Below are 17,792 nucleotides of genomic sequence, written 5' to 3'. Positions count from 1 at the left end.
TTTTGAAGAGTGCAGTGTCCAAAGAGCAGAGCTGGGCTTGTCCAGGTGAGGATGAGCAAGGACCTAAGCTCCCTGTCCAGCCACGTGGTTGATGCTGATGTGCAGAGCACAGGTGAGAACTTGGGCTCTTACCAAGTCCCAGGTGAGGGCTCAGGCTGTCTCTGCAATAATGCTGGAGCAGGGCCACCCCAAACCACGGGGTGCCTGTCCCAACCTCTCCCCTCCATGCCCCATCAGGCAAGGACACCATGTGGGTTTCAACCCTTAGCAAAGATTTCTTCTGTAAACTCCATATGTGCTGACAGTGGGACAGCAGCAAGTGCTGGAAGCACTGGCAAGCAGGCAGAGGCTGGATGATGGCACTTCTACCTTAAATAGAGATGGGGTGAACTCAGATGCCATCCTTGGCTTGGCCTGCAGGGCCAGGGTACAACTTGAGCTGAGATTCATCAGTTGCAAAGTGGGGCTGTTATGGGAAGAGACAGGAGGGCAGAATGAGGAAACGCAGCAGAAAAATCCTCCTGATAACCACAGGTAGAAAGACAGACCTCTGCCCTGAACAAATACTCGTGAACCTGTGGAGGCCTCTGGGGAGTCCCCAGAGTTTCTCCAGGGAAAATGAGCTAAAGAGAAACAAACCAGCTGAACAGAATCATGGGGACTGCATGCATAGGAAAGAGGAATCCCAACACATAGGCACAATAAGCAGGGATCCCTGAAAGCAGGGATTTTCTATGAATGAACATGAAAGAGTGTGGGAACACTGAGATTAAAGGGAACTCTTAAGAGCTACCAGAACTGCTCCACCTCATCCCAACATGATGCAGAAACCAAAACAAACATCTCACTAGAGGCACATGGTTTCCCAAAGTGCTCTGAGCAAAATCCGGGACTACAAACTTCAAAGGAAAATCAGCGTTTTCTTGGCCTCAAGCAGGAGAACTACACTGAAGCCATTTCCCAGGGTGGGCTCAGTCTGGGGCTGTGGAGAGAATGTGAAGCCATGTTCTGGAGATGGTCATAAGTGTCCCTATCAGCATGTACAACCCAACAGACAGCAGGGATGCAGAAAGCATCCTGATCTCCACTGCTCTGAAAAGTACTGACATGGGAATCAACGAATGCAGAGATCTTCAAAGAAAAAATTTTATGGACGCTTTTATACACATACACAAATATTTTAATATAATGGTAACTGAAATGTTATCCATATTCTTAGTACTGTCATAATTAACTAAAAAGATATTTTTTAAATTTTGTAAAAATGACATATTTTACACATCTTCTATTTACAATTGCAATATACTTAAATGTTATAAAACATCCACTCTGACCTTTAAAATATATGTATACTAGGACTTAGTATTAGATATATTATAATTTATAGCAAACTTAGGGTTTGCTGAGTACCTATCTGTTCAATGGGAATTCTGTAATCAGCCTGGCTTAATAAAGGCTGCTCAAAACCAAAAAGTGACAACAATATTAAAAAAAAAGATAGGGAATGTGCAAATATTGGGGCAGGCAATAAAATAAAAAAAAATTCTCGAGCTTGCATTTTTAAAAACAACACCGTGAAGATTTCCAATAAGTTAAAACCTTAACCCACAAATCCTTCTCCTGGTATTGTCCACGATCAACTTAATTTTCAGTACTATTAATCTAAAAGGAAAAAAAAACCACCCCAAACAACAAAGAACAAACCCCAACCCTGCCACCCCAGATCTTCCTGAGGCCGTATGTTCCCCACGCCGCAGTCAAGCATCAGGATTTGCTGGAGTGGTTGCTGCTGGCAGAGATGAGCTGACTCTATGGATGACTCGCGAATACGTGCGCTCCATCCCTTGATGTTTTGTTGAGTCCTCCTTGTATGCAATCTTTTCATAAAAAAGGGGGGAAAAAAAGCAATTGTGAGAGAGATCTGAATAGCCCGGTGTCTGAAGTGCCCATTGTCTAACCAAGGATTTCCCACTTTTTATTTATTACACAATGATGCCAAGGATCTGACAGAGGAAAAGGACTTTTGCCCAGTAAATGGAGGCTGCAGTGACAGGGATGACATTCTCATTGTTGGGGGTAAAAATGGGACCAGACTGAGGTGACTGGCTTCTGCCAAGTGGTGCTTTGTGGGGTTCCCTGAACTGCTTTACTCTCACAACTCTCATACAAACACAACTGAGAAGTCACCTACATTTTGCAAACTCACACACAGCATTGACGGTGGAAGAGAAACCTCTCCCCTTCACAAAGCTCTGGGTGCAACCTTTTGCCATCAACCCCCAGCTATCCCTGGGCAGGGCTGTGGGACAATACCACAGTTATTACTTGGGCAGACACAACCACTCAGCATCAGTGCCTGAGACAGCAGTGTGGGCAGCTTTTGCATTAGGAGGCTCTTGTTGAGCTGCCCCACTGGCCTCCTCAAAGCTCACAACTAGGATCCTAAAGAACAGGCCTCTCAACACTGCTCATGGACAATACATCACACATATACAGTGGCACTCGTTTTTTTTTGTAACTCCCCGAGCAAGGGAGTCATTAGACATGAAACTAAACAAATACACCCGGTAGAAAAACCAGCAAGTGAGGAAAGTACATGACATTAAAAGAAAAAAAATAGATGTAAGAAAAATGAACATACCACTTTTGGCTATAGTATTGAGGGAAATGTTAGACAGGGAAGAAGAGAAGCTGTATAAGCAAGGACCATGACAGAGCTGTCAGAAAAGAAAAACAAAACAAAACAAAAAAAAGAGAAAAACATATGGTGATGAAAGAGTCACTGTCTGTAGGTGAGAAACAAAGCTCTCTTGAGTATGACAACGGGAAAGATGGCAAATAGTTCTGCTGTAAAGCACACAGCACAGTTGCAAGAGAGCCTCAAGCTTTCCAATTGCGAGATAAATATTTCAACCACAGTTTATAGCATGTGATTTCTCTGAGGCAATGCTCAGCTCAGAAGTAGGGAGTTCATGTGCTCATTGTAAGAGCAGTAGAGTCTTCCCAACAAGCCACGCTGCCACAAAAACTGGGCTGGCACTTTTAAGGCTTCCCCACAGGACTGCAAGTGGTTTTCAGTGTGGACTTTCAAATTCAGATGATTTCGGTAAAACAGATGACAATTTTGACTTTTGATGGATGAACTCTTAACTTTACACATTAGCATTGTTTTGTACAAGTAATTTTGTATCATATAGTATTTTCATTTAGTATTTTCATTTATGTGAAGAAAACTCAGAGTTCACTGATATAAATACAAGTATAAGCATTTAATAGAACTCCCCAAATGTTTTATGAATGCTGAAACTCATGGGCTGCTCATGCCTCATTTGAGTTGAACATTCATCTTCCATTCTTGTGGTGAACAGTAGCTCACACGGGACAAATGGTACTGCCTCTGCACACTGACTGGATGACCAAAATAACTTCCATGGGAGAGGCGTGAACATTGAGCAACAAAAAACATCCTTAATACTTACACACTTAATATAGCAGTGATAAATATTAGTTATGATAAAATCACTGGAATGCTTGAAGTTCACAAATCTTTATACACCTAAACAAGAAGGGAACACAACTCCCAGAACAGTCACCACCACTGAGCTCGACCCCCACCCTGGCACACACCAAGCCTCCAAGAAATTATGAGCTTTATACCCAGTGAAAAACTTGCTCAGTTCCACAGTAAGCACAACAATTGTGAAAAATTCAGTTCAATCCTTATTATCCTCATATGTGAAGATGAATAATACAGCATGGTATAATGGGGTGCCAATTAAGACACTTCTGTGAGATGCCACCACTGATACCAGTGGTTAAACTAAGTAACTCTACACAAACAGTGCTTATGGATGCTGCAGGCACCAGGAAGTGCAGCATAACTGCTAGAGAGGAACTATTTCTTAGATGGAATCTAAGGTGGCCTACACATAAGTATGCAGAGATTTAATTAAGCACCGTTTAATTTGTGCTTTAGTATGCAGGATCACTCAATATTTCATAAAAACAAAAAAACATAGACACAGCAGTACAATAGCTGCAAGTGTGCACTGGAGTCCAGTTCAGAATTTTGGGATGCACTTTATATAAAGTAACCATGTGTGCTCATCCTTCTGCAGCCGCTAACAGCTGAAATACATGGCATCTATTTTGATAGTGTACTCAAATATAAAAAAAATTTAAAAATTAACTTTCAAAGAAAGCTGAATATAAATAGAAACTATAAAGATACCTCCTCCAGCTCTAAGCTACATCTTAAGAGCAATTTACTGTTTTAATTAAATACATCACAGGACAAAGCAAGCAAAGCATAAAACACTAGTTTAAACTGACTATCTTTCTATGCCTCTCAACCTCAGTCAGCATTTAGGTCCATGAACATTCAGCTTTTCAATATGTAGCAATACAGGCAGTAGACAGATCTTTGTTGATCAGATTCATTATATATAATATACCTGGACTTAAAAAAAGAGAGAGAGGAAGAAACAAACAAACAAAAGAGTAAACTGTTTTCTCAGTGACTGTTGCATTGTAGTATTTCACTCTACAGCTTCCTTTGTCTCTAGAAGACACAATCAGCCACCCTCGTTCAGCCCAACCAGCACCAAAATAGATGATCTGACCTGTTCATTCATAACTACAGAGAGCTCGCTGAGCATGTCCTTATAATGAGACTTCATCTCTCCCTGATACTCAAATTGGTCCTCCTTAATAAGGCGCTCGTTGACATCAAGAGCATGTCCACATGCTTCAGCAAATTGCCTAGAAGTACAAAAACACAAAAAACAAGCATACAAATTTTGTAATAATAAAAAACCTATCTATCTATATCTATATAGACACAGTACCGTATCTCTTCTCTCCCTTGCAAATTATACCTTGTTGGAAATGAATTTCAGAACTCAGTCTCAGATTCAGAGGAATGTAGGCTCCAAGGATAGCCCAAAACTTAATGTTTTCTTAGGAATGATTTGTAAGATAGGGTAAATGCAGATGTAAATTAGGCTGGTTCAATTCAGCCTAATTTTTTGTGCCAATCTACTCACGCTATGTAGAGCATACTGTGTGCAATGCAGGGGTTGAAAAGCCTAAAATTAACGTTTACCTGAAGATTTCCTTCAGAAGCTTAACTTGATTATCAGGATATCTCTTAGCATTTGTCTCTTCAAGAAAAGCTCGAGCATAAGCCATTGGTCCAGCATTTACCTGGGGGAAAAATACACAGCTTAGGTACAGGCAACAAGCCATTCCATTGTCATTTCTCTTGTGTTCCAAGGCTTGGGGACTGGCCTCAGGCAACCAAGCCTGTGAGAAGAATATCACCTCACTCCTCTTGTAACCTGGATGGAAACTGAAGAGTTTTACTGAAGAAAAGGGAGCTGGTCAACCTCATACAAGCTGTAGATCCTCAACTACAGCTGTAGTCCCCAGTTAGTTAACCATCTAGACAGCTACAGATTTGTTTGAAGACATTTTAATGAGGGTACCTGAAATACAAGTACCTCTCCCCAGTCCCAACTTTCCTAAACTGAAAATGACACAGCCAATCTGAACAAAATTCCCATTAAAGAATCTGCAAGCTTGGCTGTGTATTGGGCTGTGTTCTCAAGTGACATATGATGGTCTTTTTAGAAAGGTCTTAACATTTATTTAAAGAAGACTTGACTGAAATAGTTATATTTGCACATATATCCAGCAGTGATCTACACTAGTGGAAAGTTTTCCATTTCTTTATATTTTTAGAGCAGGATCCAACAGCACTGGAACACAAGATATGACCAAATATATGAAGTAGACAAAACGTATCTGAAATTATAATAGTCAGCATAAAATTTTAAGTAAAAGCATTGAAAAAAAAAGGAGAAAAAAGAAGGCAAATTGTCATTACCTTGACACTGACACTTCCTTGGAGCTTGAGCTGCAGTCGGATCATGTCCACTTCTTCCATTGTGCAAAGCTGGTTGAGCTCTGAGACCTTCTTGGACATCTCATCAATTGCCACTTCGATAGGGTTCAGCTCTGTGCTGGTTTGGCTTATGACTTGAATGCGCTTCTTCACGTAAGGAAACAAGTGACTGGCTACTCAAAGGAAAGAAATATATCAGAGAATTCTCCCAACAAGAGAGCATTTAAGAAAGCAAAACAATGAAGTCAAAGGATTAACTTTTGACTTTGGCAAACTCTTCATCAATCCATAAAAAGTAAGTTTTAAACAACAAATGAGTGGAAGTGACACAGCAGGTCCAAATTGAATTCTGATGTACATGGTGCTGGAAGAGCATTTCCTTTTGAATTCACTGATGTTTGCTACCAAGCTCTGTCACAAAGCAGGTGGCAAAAGGTTCTCACTGCTGAGACTGTAGAATCCACAAATTTCTTCTTCTGAGCTAAAGGACCAAATTATAAGCCCATACAGAACTTCAAACAGCTCAAAACATCCCATTAAACATGTTACAAGTTAGAGGCAGGAGTCTCTAGTTTGGCCTAATTGGGTATCACTCACTGTGCTGGTGTTTGCTGGGATAGAGGTAATTTTCTTCACAGTAGCTGGTACTGGGATGTGTTTTGGATTTGTGTTGGAAATAGTGTTGATAAGGTCATTGCTGAACAGGCCTTACACAGTGCCAAAGACTTTTCTGCTCCTCACACCGTTCCACCAGCAAGTGGAGTGGGGGTACACAAGGAATTGGGATGGGACACAGCCAGAACAGCTGACCCCACCTTACCAAAGGATATTCCAGACCATATTGGATCATGTTCAGCATATGAAGCTGGAGGAAGGAGGAGGAAAGGAAAGAGATGTTTGGAGTGACAGCATTTGTCTTCCCAAGTCACTGTTACACATGATGGAACCCAGCTGTCCTGGGGATGGTTGAACACCTGCCTGCCCACGGGAAGCGTGAGTGAATCCCTGGTTTTGCTTTGCTTGCGTGCACGGCTTTTCTTTACCTATTAAACTGTCTGTATCTCAACCCATGAGTTTTTTCACTTTTACATTTCTGATTCTCCCCCGTCCCACCAGAGGACACTGAGTCAGTGGCTGCGTGGGCCGTACCTGCAGGCTGAAGTTAAACCATGACACTCACCCACAGATGAATTACTACTAAAACATCATCCTTAAAGTAGTAAGGAGTTACCTTTGATATTAACCCTAAATACTTCTACAAGAGCTGAGAGAGGAATTATTCATCTTTAAAATTCTTTATTGCCTTTCAATGGATCTCAGAGTTTGGTACAGGTACCATTGTGGCACATTAAGTCTAATCTAAGCTAACACTCTGTCCTGATCACCCTACATGCCTTGGAAGGCCTCTCAAACTCCACGTATATCCTTCTCCAGTTAGCATCTGCTTTCAGTCAGCTCAGACCTAAATGAGCTCCAGTCTACAGGGTGGCTATCTCACTGGAGAGCAGGAAACTCAGGACTTCCAGAGCTGGAAGCACAAGTCACAGCCAGGCATGGCAGAGAGCCTGTGAACCAAAGACCTCAGCCAGACTGCACTTGCCCTCTGCCCAGCAGGCTCTGGAGCAGAGATGCTGTGCAGGCTCTGTTCCAGCCACTCAAGCACAATTATGTTCCATTGCCCCTCCAGTCATACCGGTAAGCCTCACTTCTCAAACTAAAAGCACATAAGTTTACTTAGGAAGCAAGTGAAAATAACATGATTTTATCAAACAGGAGTGGGGGAAAAAAAAGAAAAAGAAAAGAAAAGGATGTTTCCTTTAGAGAAAAGCACTGAGGTGAGCCAGAGGGAAAAGCAGGGGAGAAGCAGAGGTCATCAAATTCCTGCTTAATGCCAAACATGGAGCCAGGCTGAGAGCAGTAGGAGCTGATGACAGCATGTAATAACCCAGGGAAAATAATCTGCTAGAAGAACAACCCTCTCTGTTTTTGCCAGACAGACCATAACAGCTGCACTTTCAAGTCAGTGAAACTACCTGTTTCAATATAGATCTCAAAACACCTACTGCTGCTCAAGCACTTAAAAAACCCACACACAAGCTATTCCTCCTTTCTTCTTCTTACAAGCAAAACTGTGTCATGTAACAAGACAGCTTCAGACATCAGTACCTCTTCCTTGACTTGCCAGAACAAAACTTTTAGGTGACTACGCCTGCACTGTAAGCAGCTTTTTTCACTTTATCCTTTGGGGGAAGCAGATGCACTGAAGTCAGTGGGGAACTGGATTTTCTGTTGCTTGGGAGCCTTTGCTGTGAACATCAGCCTCTCTGCCCACGGCTGCCCATGAGAACAACGCCTCCACCTCAGACAGTTTCTCTTACATCAAAATTCAGGCATGTCAAGTTTCAGGAGTAGTCTCAAGAAAGATGCTTCTTTAAAAAGAGATTTCAATCATGATAAGAAACTAAAAATATTCAGTTTAATATGACTCAGTAAGAGCAGGCATATCTAGTGCTCCTGACATTCCTGTCTTAAAACACTGATTGAAATCTTACCTCTCACTTAAAAAAATTTCTATATAATGTATCTTACTCCCATTTTGAACAAAAAATTCTATCTGCTAAGTTTTACTCTTCTTAGCAGAACAGCCACCCTACTTGTCTTTTCCTTTGACTTATTATTAAAAGAACAATGGTTCTGAGTGGTAAGCTGCCTCCAGCAGAACCACTCCCAAATTACATCACTGCAAGAACAGTTAAGATGCCAATTATAAGGGAAAATAAGGCAGCTGATGACTCCACAAATGATAATAACTTTCCCTAGGACGGTCAGCAGGTCTGTAAGAAAGCACATTGCCAACACTGGAAAGATGACTTATCATCCTGTACCACATGCTGTGCCCACTGACTGCAGAACACCTGGCACTCGACATGCACTGCTGGGCTTAGCTGGGAAAGGTGTGATGGGAGGCAGGGAGCAGCCAAGCAAACGTACTTGTCAGGATTGTGCGCCTCTTGCACTGCTCCTCCACCCCCCCGTGCTTCTTCCCCGACAGCGTGAACGGCGTTTCGAACACAAAGCGGTTGATGTTGTGGTGCATTTCGAAGTCGGTCTTTCGATCTTCGGCTTCTTTCTCTTCAAAGAAAGGTGTGACGTACGTCACCTGGATGTAGGCATATTTTGGATCCAGGTCTTTGGGGTTGACCTGTGTAAAGGTGGCAAACATAATAATGTTCAGTGTGATAAGCTTCCAGTGCATCCGTTACATTGCTGATGCTTTTATCTATCATAGCTATACTGATAAAAACTGAGATCTCCAAATGTAATATTCAGATCACAGATGAATACAAAGCTATTTAACCAAGAGACCCTGAAGACCTTTGAATACAGCTGTTGACAAAAGTGGATGAAAGTTAAATGAGACAGAAAAATACCAGCTTCTGCATTGCAGCAAACATCTGGTTGCTCATCTCCTACTGACTGGGAAGCCCTGCTATAACCCTGTCATTTCCATATAGCACTTGCCATGCTGTAAGGTTATTTTGGTCATCAAGCTAGGTCATAGTACTTTACACATACACTCAGTTGACATTCGTTCTAAACACAGCTCAAAATCTGAACCATCAATACTCAGTTCTCTCCTTCGTGCAAAACTTCATGTCTTCCATACCTTGTTGGAATCCTGGATGATCTTCACATTATCTATTCCAAACTTGTCTGCATAAAGTTTCATCAGCCTTTGAGAGATCTCAGACAAGCCTGTTAATTTGGGTTCTTTATAGATATACTCTTTACCTTCCTCTTCTTCAAAAAAACCCTGTTTGGAAAGAAATGGAAGGATACAGTGAACACAACAGGCAGGGCAAAGCTTAAACAAGGTGCTTACATGAGGAATCAAGGTTGCCTGTATACCCACCAGAGCATCCAGTAGGCCACTTCCAGCACCTAAATTAAAAGCTTACCTCTCTCCAGTCCTAGCAGACACATACCTAGAGATCTGCATTTATACTGGTCTGCAGCCTCCAAAGTTACCCAGGAAATAACTCCTACACATTTATTCATGTAAGAGACTGAGTTGCTTAAAGAGTAAAGGGCTTTCTTGAGAATGCTGATGTGTATATGATGACAAAACCCTCATGGATTAAAACTGGACATTAAAAATTCTTTAAATTGGAATAATTTGGTTAAAAATTAACTATCTGAGAAGCACTGGTGCTAACAGCACATGAGTATAATAGCTCTCTGTTGGATGCTGAGCCCAGCTGGGGTGTGTGCAGCATGACACACCCAGCACATCCTGTCTGGGAGCCACCTGTGCAGGTAAAGGCTGGGCACTGCTGCCTGTGGCCATGGCATGGGGAGCAACTGGGAACTGGTCTGCATATCTTCAGGACAGCTGAAGAGGAACTCTGGTGGCATCTTGAAAGGTCATATAGAATTGCAGCATTTTCAGAGACAATTAGTAAATTATTTACATTTGAAAAGAAAAAGCAAAAAAGACTCACAGACTGTGCTCCTTTGCAAAAAAAAAGTTCAATCTTGTTAAGGTCATTACTTAATATACTGGATGGACTTGGCAGAGCTTTAATAAAAGGCTCAATTGACATGCTGAACAAGAACCTGTCAGGCTCCAGAAAAAACTTTACACAGCATTGCATCCCCTGCAGGTGAGACATTTAACTGCTACATGATGGACATGTACATCAACATCCTGGGAGAAGCTCTCCCAGCTGAGCAGAAAGCAGCAGGTGCCCCATTAACAAGGACTGGATTTATCCCAAAGCCATGAGCTGCACCAGCCCTCCTCCTAGGATTTCATATGCTGCTGCTGAAATCTGGCTGTGTACCACTGCAGCTGCACTCAAAGCCTCCTCCTTCCACCTTAATGCAAAGTGACCCAGACAAAAACACCCAAAGCTGCAGGGATAAGTGGAAAGGCAGATTGCATTAATGATATCAGACCCAAGGCCCTTTAAACTTAACATGATGTGGCTTGGACAGCTACTTCTACAATATACCTGGCAAACTGCCATCTGTTAAAAAACAGAGAAGGAGAAATTAATGAAGTCAAGAGATACCTCCAAAATCTCTCTGGAAGGCAGTCATACAAAGTCCACCATTTCATGTTGCAGTGTATTTCAACTCTGGCCACTAAAATTATTGACTAGGCCAATCTTCACAAAAATATACTGAATTAAAAAAAATAGCTGTAAATTTCAATGCTTGTTGAACCCCACCCCTCAACTTTATTTCAACAGGGATTAACAAATAAGTGTATCTGTGGCTTCTCCTCCAGGGAGGATAAGGGGCAATAAAAGGCCAGTACCAAGAGCACTGTGGGTATTACTGGAAACCAATGACTAATTGCAACAGCAGCTCATCTGACAGTATCTTAATCAGTCTCACAGTGACCTTTTAACATTGCAGAACTTTTATTACCACCATTATCAATTAAACTCCATAGGCATACGAAGTACTTCACAGGTAATTAGAGAACAAATCTCAAGCTCCAAAGCTGACACCCTATAAACATCTACGTAGCTGGGCAGGCAATTAACGTTCTATTGATTTCACTGAGAAAAGATCTGCAGGATCATAATCTGGTTTCTCATCTTGTTTCCACCCAAGCAAAACTGCTTTATGTGGGAAAACCTCATTAGTTCAATACAACCATACTTAAACACTCTACTCAGGACTGTTTCTGTCAAAAGACATCTGTTTTCTTTTAGCATTCAGTGTTTTCAACAAAAACCCTCATGTTTTCCAAATTAATCACATAGCAAGCTAGAATATAGTTTGTGCTCTTAAACCCTGATTCAGTCTATGTTTGCATGTTGGAACACAATGTTTATATGTAAGTGCCAAATCTCTGTGCTGATGCTTCATGGCACACTAAGATGATAACTGTGTTAATAGTTCTACTTAAAAAAAAAATACCTGAAAACAAACAACTAGCAGATTTAGTCTTATCTCTAATGGAAGAGACATCATTTAAGTACATATTCCCTACAGTATGACAAGTGACAGGCAGAAGTTAATTGTGAGCTATAAATAATCACGTCTGCCATATGCTATATGTCTGGCAAAGACTATTGAAAGTAAGATTAAATACTTTTCAGAAGCCAAAAATCCTCCAATTTCAGGATTTCAAAATATTAAGCAGCTAAGGTTACATTATCGATGCATATCCCTGGATTATTTTCACACTGGCTGGTTTTGCCCTACAAGGACAGCGCAGCCTTACAGATGAAAATTATTACAGCTGAAGGTAATGGAAGGGAGATGACCTCCTGGACAGTAGGTTATTGGTTTCCACTGTGCTCTGATTTCCAGGGAGGCAAGTTGTAACCCAGGGCTATCACTGTGGGAGCTCTGAAAAGGCTCATCTTCCTCCCCATACACCCCCAGACACAGCCCTTGGTGCTCACAGTAAATCGAACTCTTCTCTGCCCTTTGCTGGAAGAAAACACACCATCCCCAGAGCTGACATGCTGAGGAAAAGCCTTCTGCTTTACCTGCCAAGAATTAGCATCTAATGGATCCTTCCCTGTCTATGTCAGCTGAGCGCCTCCTCCCACGGTAAGTGAGCACGTTGCCTTCCTTGGTAAGGGAAGCTACCGCTGTTCTATCACTTTTGGAAAAGGAGCACATCTTCTGCTCTTCAGACATACACATGCAGTTCAGCTTAACACTATGAAACTCTGCCCTCCCAACTTCTACAGCTTCTTGCACACACAGAAGAACAAAGGCTCAGCTCTACCTTAACCTAACACTGCTCTGAAAAACAAGCCTTGAGTGGCTTTGCTTATCAGCACAATAAATTCTCAGCTCTTCAGTATATTTAACAGATTTTTTTTTTTTTTTGGTTTTTAATTCAAGAAAGATACTGACTTGTCAAACACTCATCTGTGAATAAAATCATATGTGCTGGTTAGTGTGGTCACTTGGGGGTGCAATGAGATGCTGTCACCAAAGGCCCTTAAAAGACTTCACAGCCTAAAACAGCAGCTGCCATGAGATCCAGCTCTCTGAACTGGCCAATAAAGCTTGCTGGTGAAAACAGTCAACTGCTTCCTCCTGAGGACCACATTAATTCAAACCATCCTTGTGCAGGGTCCCTGCAGCAATAGCAATGCAGCAATGTCTCTGCCTTTGCATGAAGAGTAGTTTTCAGGTACAGCTGCAGGTCTTCTTTTTTTACTAAGAACCCCCAAAACTCTCCCTGCAAACAGTATTTACGTTATTCTCTTGTCCTTTAATCTGCTTCCTCTGCAGCTTTTGTTTCAGTTAAGGAACAGCAGTGTTCCATTTTTACAAAACATATGTATGTATATATTTAGTATTGATGCAATTGAAAAAAAAGTTTATTGCATAAATGTATATATTTAATATTTTTAATGTGAATGCTCTTACATATGTATCTACCCCTGGTTATTTTACAGACCAGTGTATGTGTATGACTGAAAAAGAATCTCATACCTGCACATTGAGTTTACTTCTGTGACATTCCTTTTGTAGTGGCCTAAGCAAAGTGATTCGTATTGCTTTACATCCGCTTAACTGTGTAATATTAGTAAAACCTGCAACTATTAGCTTTTGGGGGAAAGTGTGCAAAGTCTGCCAGAAGCAGAAAGAAAGGGAATTGCTTTTAGTGTTTTAAATGGATTGGACACTGAGACTGATCTCAGCATGGAGGCCTGCAATACTCTTGGCAAGAGAAGGACCAAAAGACCCCATACCTTCCCACCTGCACAGCCAGAATGGAAGCAAGTGGCACACAGGAAAAAGGGACTGACAGAAATACATACACAAAACCTTCCAAAGGGAAAAAAAATGCAGGCACAACCAGTGTATGGGAACAGTCTGTTCCCTCTGTCGCTCCTTCCAGGTCAAGCTTCATCTGTAGCTCCCATGTGTGCCATGGTGCTTTGTGTACAGGTAAGCCCTCCTTTATCACCTCTCCACACCCACTCCTGTTTATCTTGGTCAATGAGGCACAGGTAACACTGATAGGAATGATCTACCTTTAATTATTTGCCACACACTTCTGTCACTATGTCTCTGCAAGGAGCCATACAGAGCAGTCCCACTTTCTGCCACATAACATCTCTCCTGCAAAGGGCAAGGAGAAAGTTGTGCTTGTTGTATTCAGAGTTCAGTGACTGGGGGCACCAGGGAACAGACAGAGCAACACGCAGCTGTGACAAAGTCATACGCTTTAGAGCAATAAAGCTGTTTAAATGAAGTTGCTCTTGTGGCACTGGCAGTTGGAAAGTCATTGCACTGTAACAGAGATGTTAACCCAGTTCAGCAGAAGTGCTTCAGCTAAATTACCCCCTGGGAGAGCCACTGCCCCCTGGGAAAACCCTGGCAAGAAGCTGCAAGTAGGAGAGTCACGTTTTCCCCTGTGCTGCTCCCAATTTGGAGGAAGATCAGGTATAAGGGATACTCTGCCCTTCCTAAGGTGCAGCTCACTTTCTACTTGCAATTGGCAAATCCAGCTTTGCTAATCCGTCTCAAGAGAGCCAGGAGCCACCACTTCCCTCTGACTCCCCATTTGCTTGCTCCTACAAGGGACCACCGGGCTGGTGGCTGCAGCCTGCCCAGAGTGCTCCAGTTACCATTGCCATGGATCTCGGACTGACACAACTGCCTTCCTGTTTGGAGCTGTTGCACAGGCCAGGAAAGCAGGCTTGCATTCAAACAGCATTAATGCTACTTCAAGATTTTCAACAGAGAAAGAAGGAGTCCAATCCCACTCCCAGTGAAGGTGAGGGAAACTTCCACTGAGATGAGATGATGCAGCATTGGGCCCCACAGTGCACACACAACATGACAACAGATACAGCTTGGTAATTCAGCTAACTGAACAAACAAAAGTTAGTTTGCAGGATGCAACAGTGAATGAAACAACATTATTTCATCTGCCATGAACCAAAGAATTGAGAGCACAGGAAAGTTAATGTTAAATAAGAGTACAGGGAAGGATGAAGGATGTGTGAGGAGAATTAAACAAAACATGCAAAAGAACTAGACTTACCACAGCCTTGAATAAGATCAAAAGGAGAAAAGAGCAAATTTCTGCATTAAAATCTAATTAGCAAACAGAATGATTCACATCAATCTGTTGTTTACACACCTTATTATTTTAGAATACAGTATGCTTGCCAAAACCAGGACTTAAAGGAACATGCTGGATTTCTACACCGGTTTGTAGTGGAAGAAAGCACAAAATAATGCTTCAAGGGTGCTGAAGCACAGCAGAGGGAATAAAACTATTCTACAGTACATTGCACAGAAATAAGAGGTGGCCTGGAAGAAGAAGTCAGAGAGAAACATCTACTACATAGTGCTCTGCTTTAAGCTCTATTAGAGGAAAGTGCCATATATAAAAGATGTCTTATTTGGTTTTTTTTATGTTTTAGTTCGAAAAATCCTGCCCTGCCTCAGTCTCAGTTTTGACTGATGAAGTCAAGAACTAAAGCTGACATACAAGTAACTCTGTTCTCCACTACACCACTAAATCCACAGCAGTGTTTTAGACAGAGGCAACCAAGTGCTCTCTCTCCTGAGTCAAATCCTGCTGGGAAGTCTGACCCACAAGGCAGATTCACTGTGATTCACTACCCTGTGATTCACTACCAAGTGCTTGCCTGTTTTGGCTTCCCTGAAATATGTCAGGAACAGAAGAACAGGACTGAAACTTGGGAATCTGTGGGTACAAAAGAACACAAGCTGACTTACCTGCCCGTAAAATGCCACACGGTAATATCGCCCAAAGAGACGTTTCTCAGAGTTCACCACTTCTGCAACCTTCAGGTACGAGCGGTGGATGTCGTAGTACAGATCAGACAGCCTCTACATCAGGAAACAGGCAGGGGGACGGAAGGTGAGAGCATATTTTGGGAAACGCCACTACAGCTCTGCACAACCATGGCTTGCCTTAACCAGGTTCCCAAATCTTTGCCAAGATGGTTGTACAGGCTAAGGGAATAGTTTAACCTTGTTAGCAGTCACTAAAGATTCATTTCAAGGTTTCTGTCATCTTCTGACCAGTTTTGTGGCATTGGATGCCTTTGGGTACAGGGTCACACAGGAAGAGAACCATCCCACTACGAGGCAGTGGTACAGACCTACTAAGAGGTCAGAGAACCCATGTGTCAGTCATGCAGGTGAAAGCAAGGTGCCAACAACTCCAGTCAGCTCCCAACTCCATGCAAAGATATGCTATCCAAAATTACCACTAAGCTGCATTTTCCTAGGATAGTGAACCCAAATTTCACCCAAGTTAAAATATGAGGACCTGTTTACTCAGCATACACCTTATTGCTACCTACTACTTTGGCTTTCTTTAAATTTAAACCCAGAAAAATCAGTAAATGAGATGATGATCTGTTTATCCATTACGTATTCAAATTGCCAAGTCAATAAGAAATCAAGAAACTCTGAAACTGTGAAGAGATCAGGCAATTTATCAGCAGTTTCTAAACTTAAATACAATGCAAATGTGCTCCTGGTTTAAAACCCATGTAAAGAAATCACATCCACTGGCTAAGACAAGAGGTTTGAATTTCTTTTTTTAATTTACTGTTGTATTGATGCTGAAAAGAGAAAGGTAGGATACTAGAGTATTTTATTTTCTCACAGCACAAACCATTTAAAGGAGAAATTACAGACAGGAAGAAACAAAACATTCCTTTTAAAGAAAGCACTCTTTTTTCCCCTAAAAATTTTGATCTTTTCTGTTGCTTTAGGATAATTAAAAAAACCCAAACCACACACCAACTTACTTTAAAGTCTCTCTGCTTTTCAAAAACAGCAATGATAGGCTTGTTAACCTCAGCAATAAGCTCGTATCTCTCAGACTTCCACAGGTACTCAACACACAGCTCCAGCTGCTCCACAAGAATATTCTGCAATTTCACAAATACAAATAGTTCAATGACTTGACAGCTGGTGGTATTTAATTAATAGCAATGCCACCAAAGCACATAACCAATACTTCATTTTTATTCTGGAATGTCTATGTTAAGGTTTATTGCAATGACATGATGTTTAATCAGTTATTGCTGACCTAGCTTTCTGTAGAAAAAAACCCTGATATAACAGTAACATGAAAATACTTGAATACTTGACATCTCATGCAGAAGAATGGGTTTGCTTTGTGGGCTCCCCCTGCCCTGACTTCCATCTCTGGTACTTCATGTTCTTGTTAGCTAAACACCAGTCCTGGCTGCTTAATACAACAGCTGTGACATTTCACTCAAAAGCTGTGTACCTTTTAATACTGTGTGAGTACATTCACTGTAGTTTGTTGTAACATGCACAGGCATCCGCTAGAATTAACACTCTGTGTTAACAAGAAGAGGTATATAAATGTTAATGTTGCTGACCTCATTATAGGGAGTATCTTGCATCCCAGAGTCTTCCTTCATAGCACCTTCTTCTTTAATGTTGGGTGTAATGCTCAGAAAAGCAGGCCATCCCATGGAAAATAAGCCTTGAAGGGCAAGTCATAACAAAGTCAATTAATGACTGAATAACCAGAAGAAGTTACTGGATGCCATTGAAACAGAGCTGATTTTATTTGACTAGATTAGTTACTTTTTTCACAGCCCAAGTAATGAGAAGCACAAATGAAGCTGACTGAATTTATGACACTATTATACATTTTGTCAATGATATAAATCCATTTGTCCAGGCAAAGGGCAATGATAACATTTTCCTGATGCTATGTTACTCCTCTCTTTGGTACCTGAGCTGTGCAGTGCTGGTGGTCCTTGCGAAGCTACACTTGTGTGTGCAAAGGAATTATCCTCCCAGGCTGAGGGAACACGATTTGTACTTGTAAAACCTGCACTCTGGGACCTGCACAGTCCCCCAGGATCAC

The 17,792-nt window shown here is 41.7% G+C and overlaps 1 protein-coding gene across 10 annotated transcripts in view; it reads right to left on the bottom strand.

The window, feature by feature from the left end:
* Window positions 1-1,157: 1,157 nt before the first annotated feature.
* Window positions 1,158-17,792, bottom strand: part of DOCK10 (dedicator of cytokinesis 10) — a 122,038-nt gene continuing 105,403 nt past the window's right edge. For 7 of the 10 annotated variants that reach the window (XM_027650610.1, XM_027650607.1, XM_027650603.1 and 4 more), the window contains 10 exons: window positions 17,296-17,402; window positions 16,693-16,815; window positions 15,647-15,760; window positions 14,943-14,948; window positions 9,573-9,719; window positions 8,897-9,107; window positions 5,888-6,078; window positions 5,105-5,205; window positions 4,623-4,761; window positions 1,158-1,877 (listed from right to left, as the gene is read on the bottom strand). In XM_027650610.1, the coding sequence (XP_027506411.1) occupies window positions 1,758-1,877; window positions 4,623-4,761; window positions 5,105-5,205; window positions 5,888-6,078; window positions 8,897-9,107; window positions 9,573-9,719; window positions 14,943-14,948; window positions 15,647-15,760; window positions 16,693-16,815; window positions 17,296-17,402 (1,259 nt within the window). In that variant the 3' untranslated portion in view covers window positions 1,158-1,757. The remainder of the gene's footprint in view (window positions 1,878-4,622; window positions 4,762-5,104; window positions 5,206-5,887; window positions 6,079-8,896; window positions 9,108-9,572; window positions 9,720-14,942; window positions 14,949-15,646; window positions 15,761-16,692; window positions 16,816-17,295; window positions 17,403-17,792) is intronic. The other 3 variants (XM_027650611.1, XM_027650605.1, XM_027650612.1) reach the window with 1 other exon arrangement.

This window comes from Corapipo altera, unplaced genomic scaffold (assembly GCF_003945725.1).
Source record: "Corapipo altera isolate COAL_440 unplaced genomic scaffold, ASM394572v1 54, whole genome shotgun sequence".
NCBI lineage: Eukaryota > Metazoa > Chordata > Aves > Passeriformes > Pipridae > Corapipo > Corapipo altera.
The sequence above is the reverse complement of the archived record's forward strand: the minus strand, read 5'-3'. Positions and strand labels throughout refer to the sequence as shown.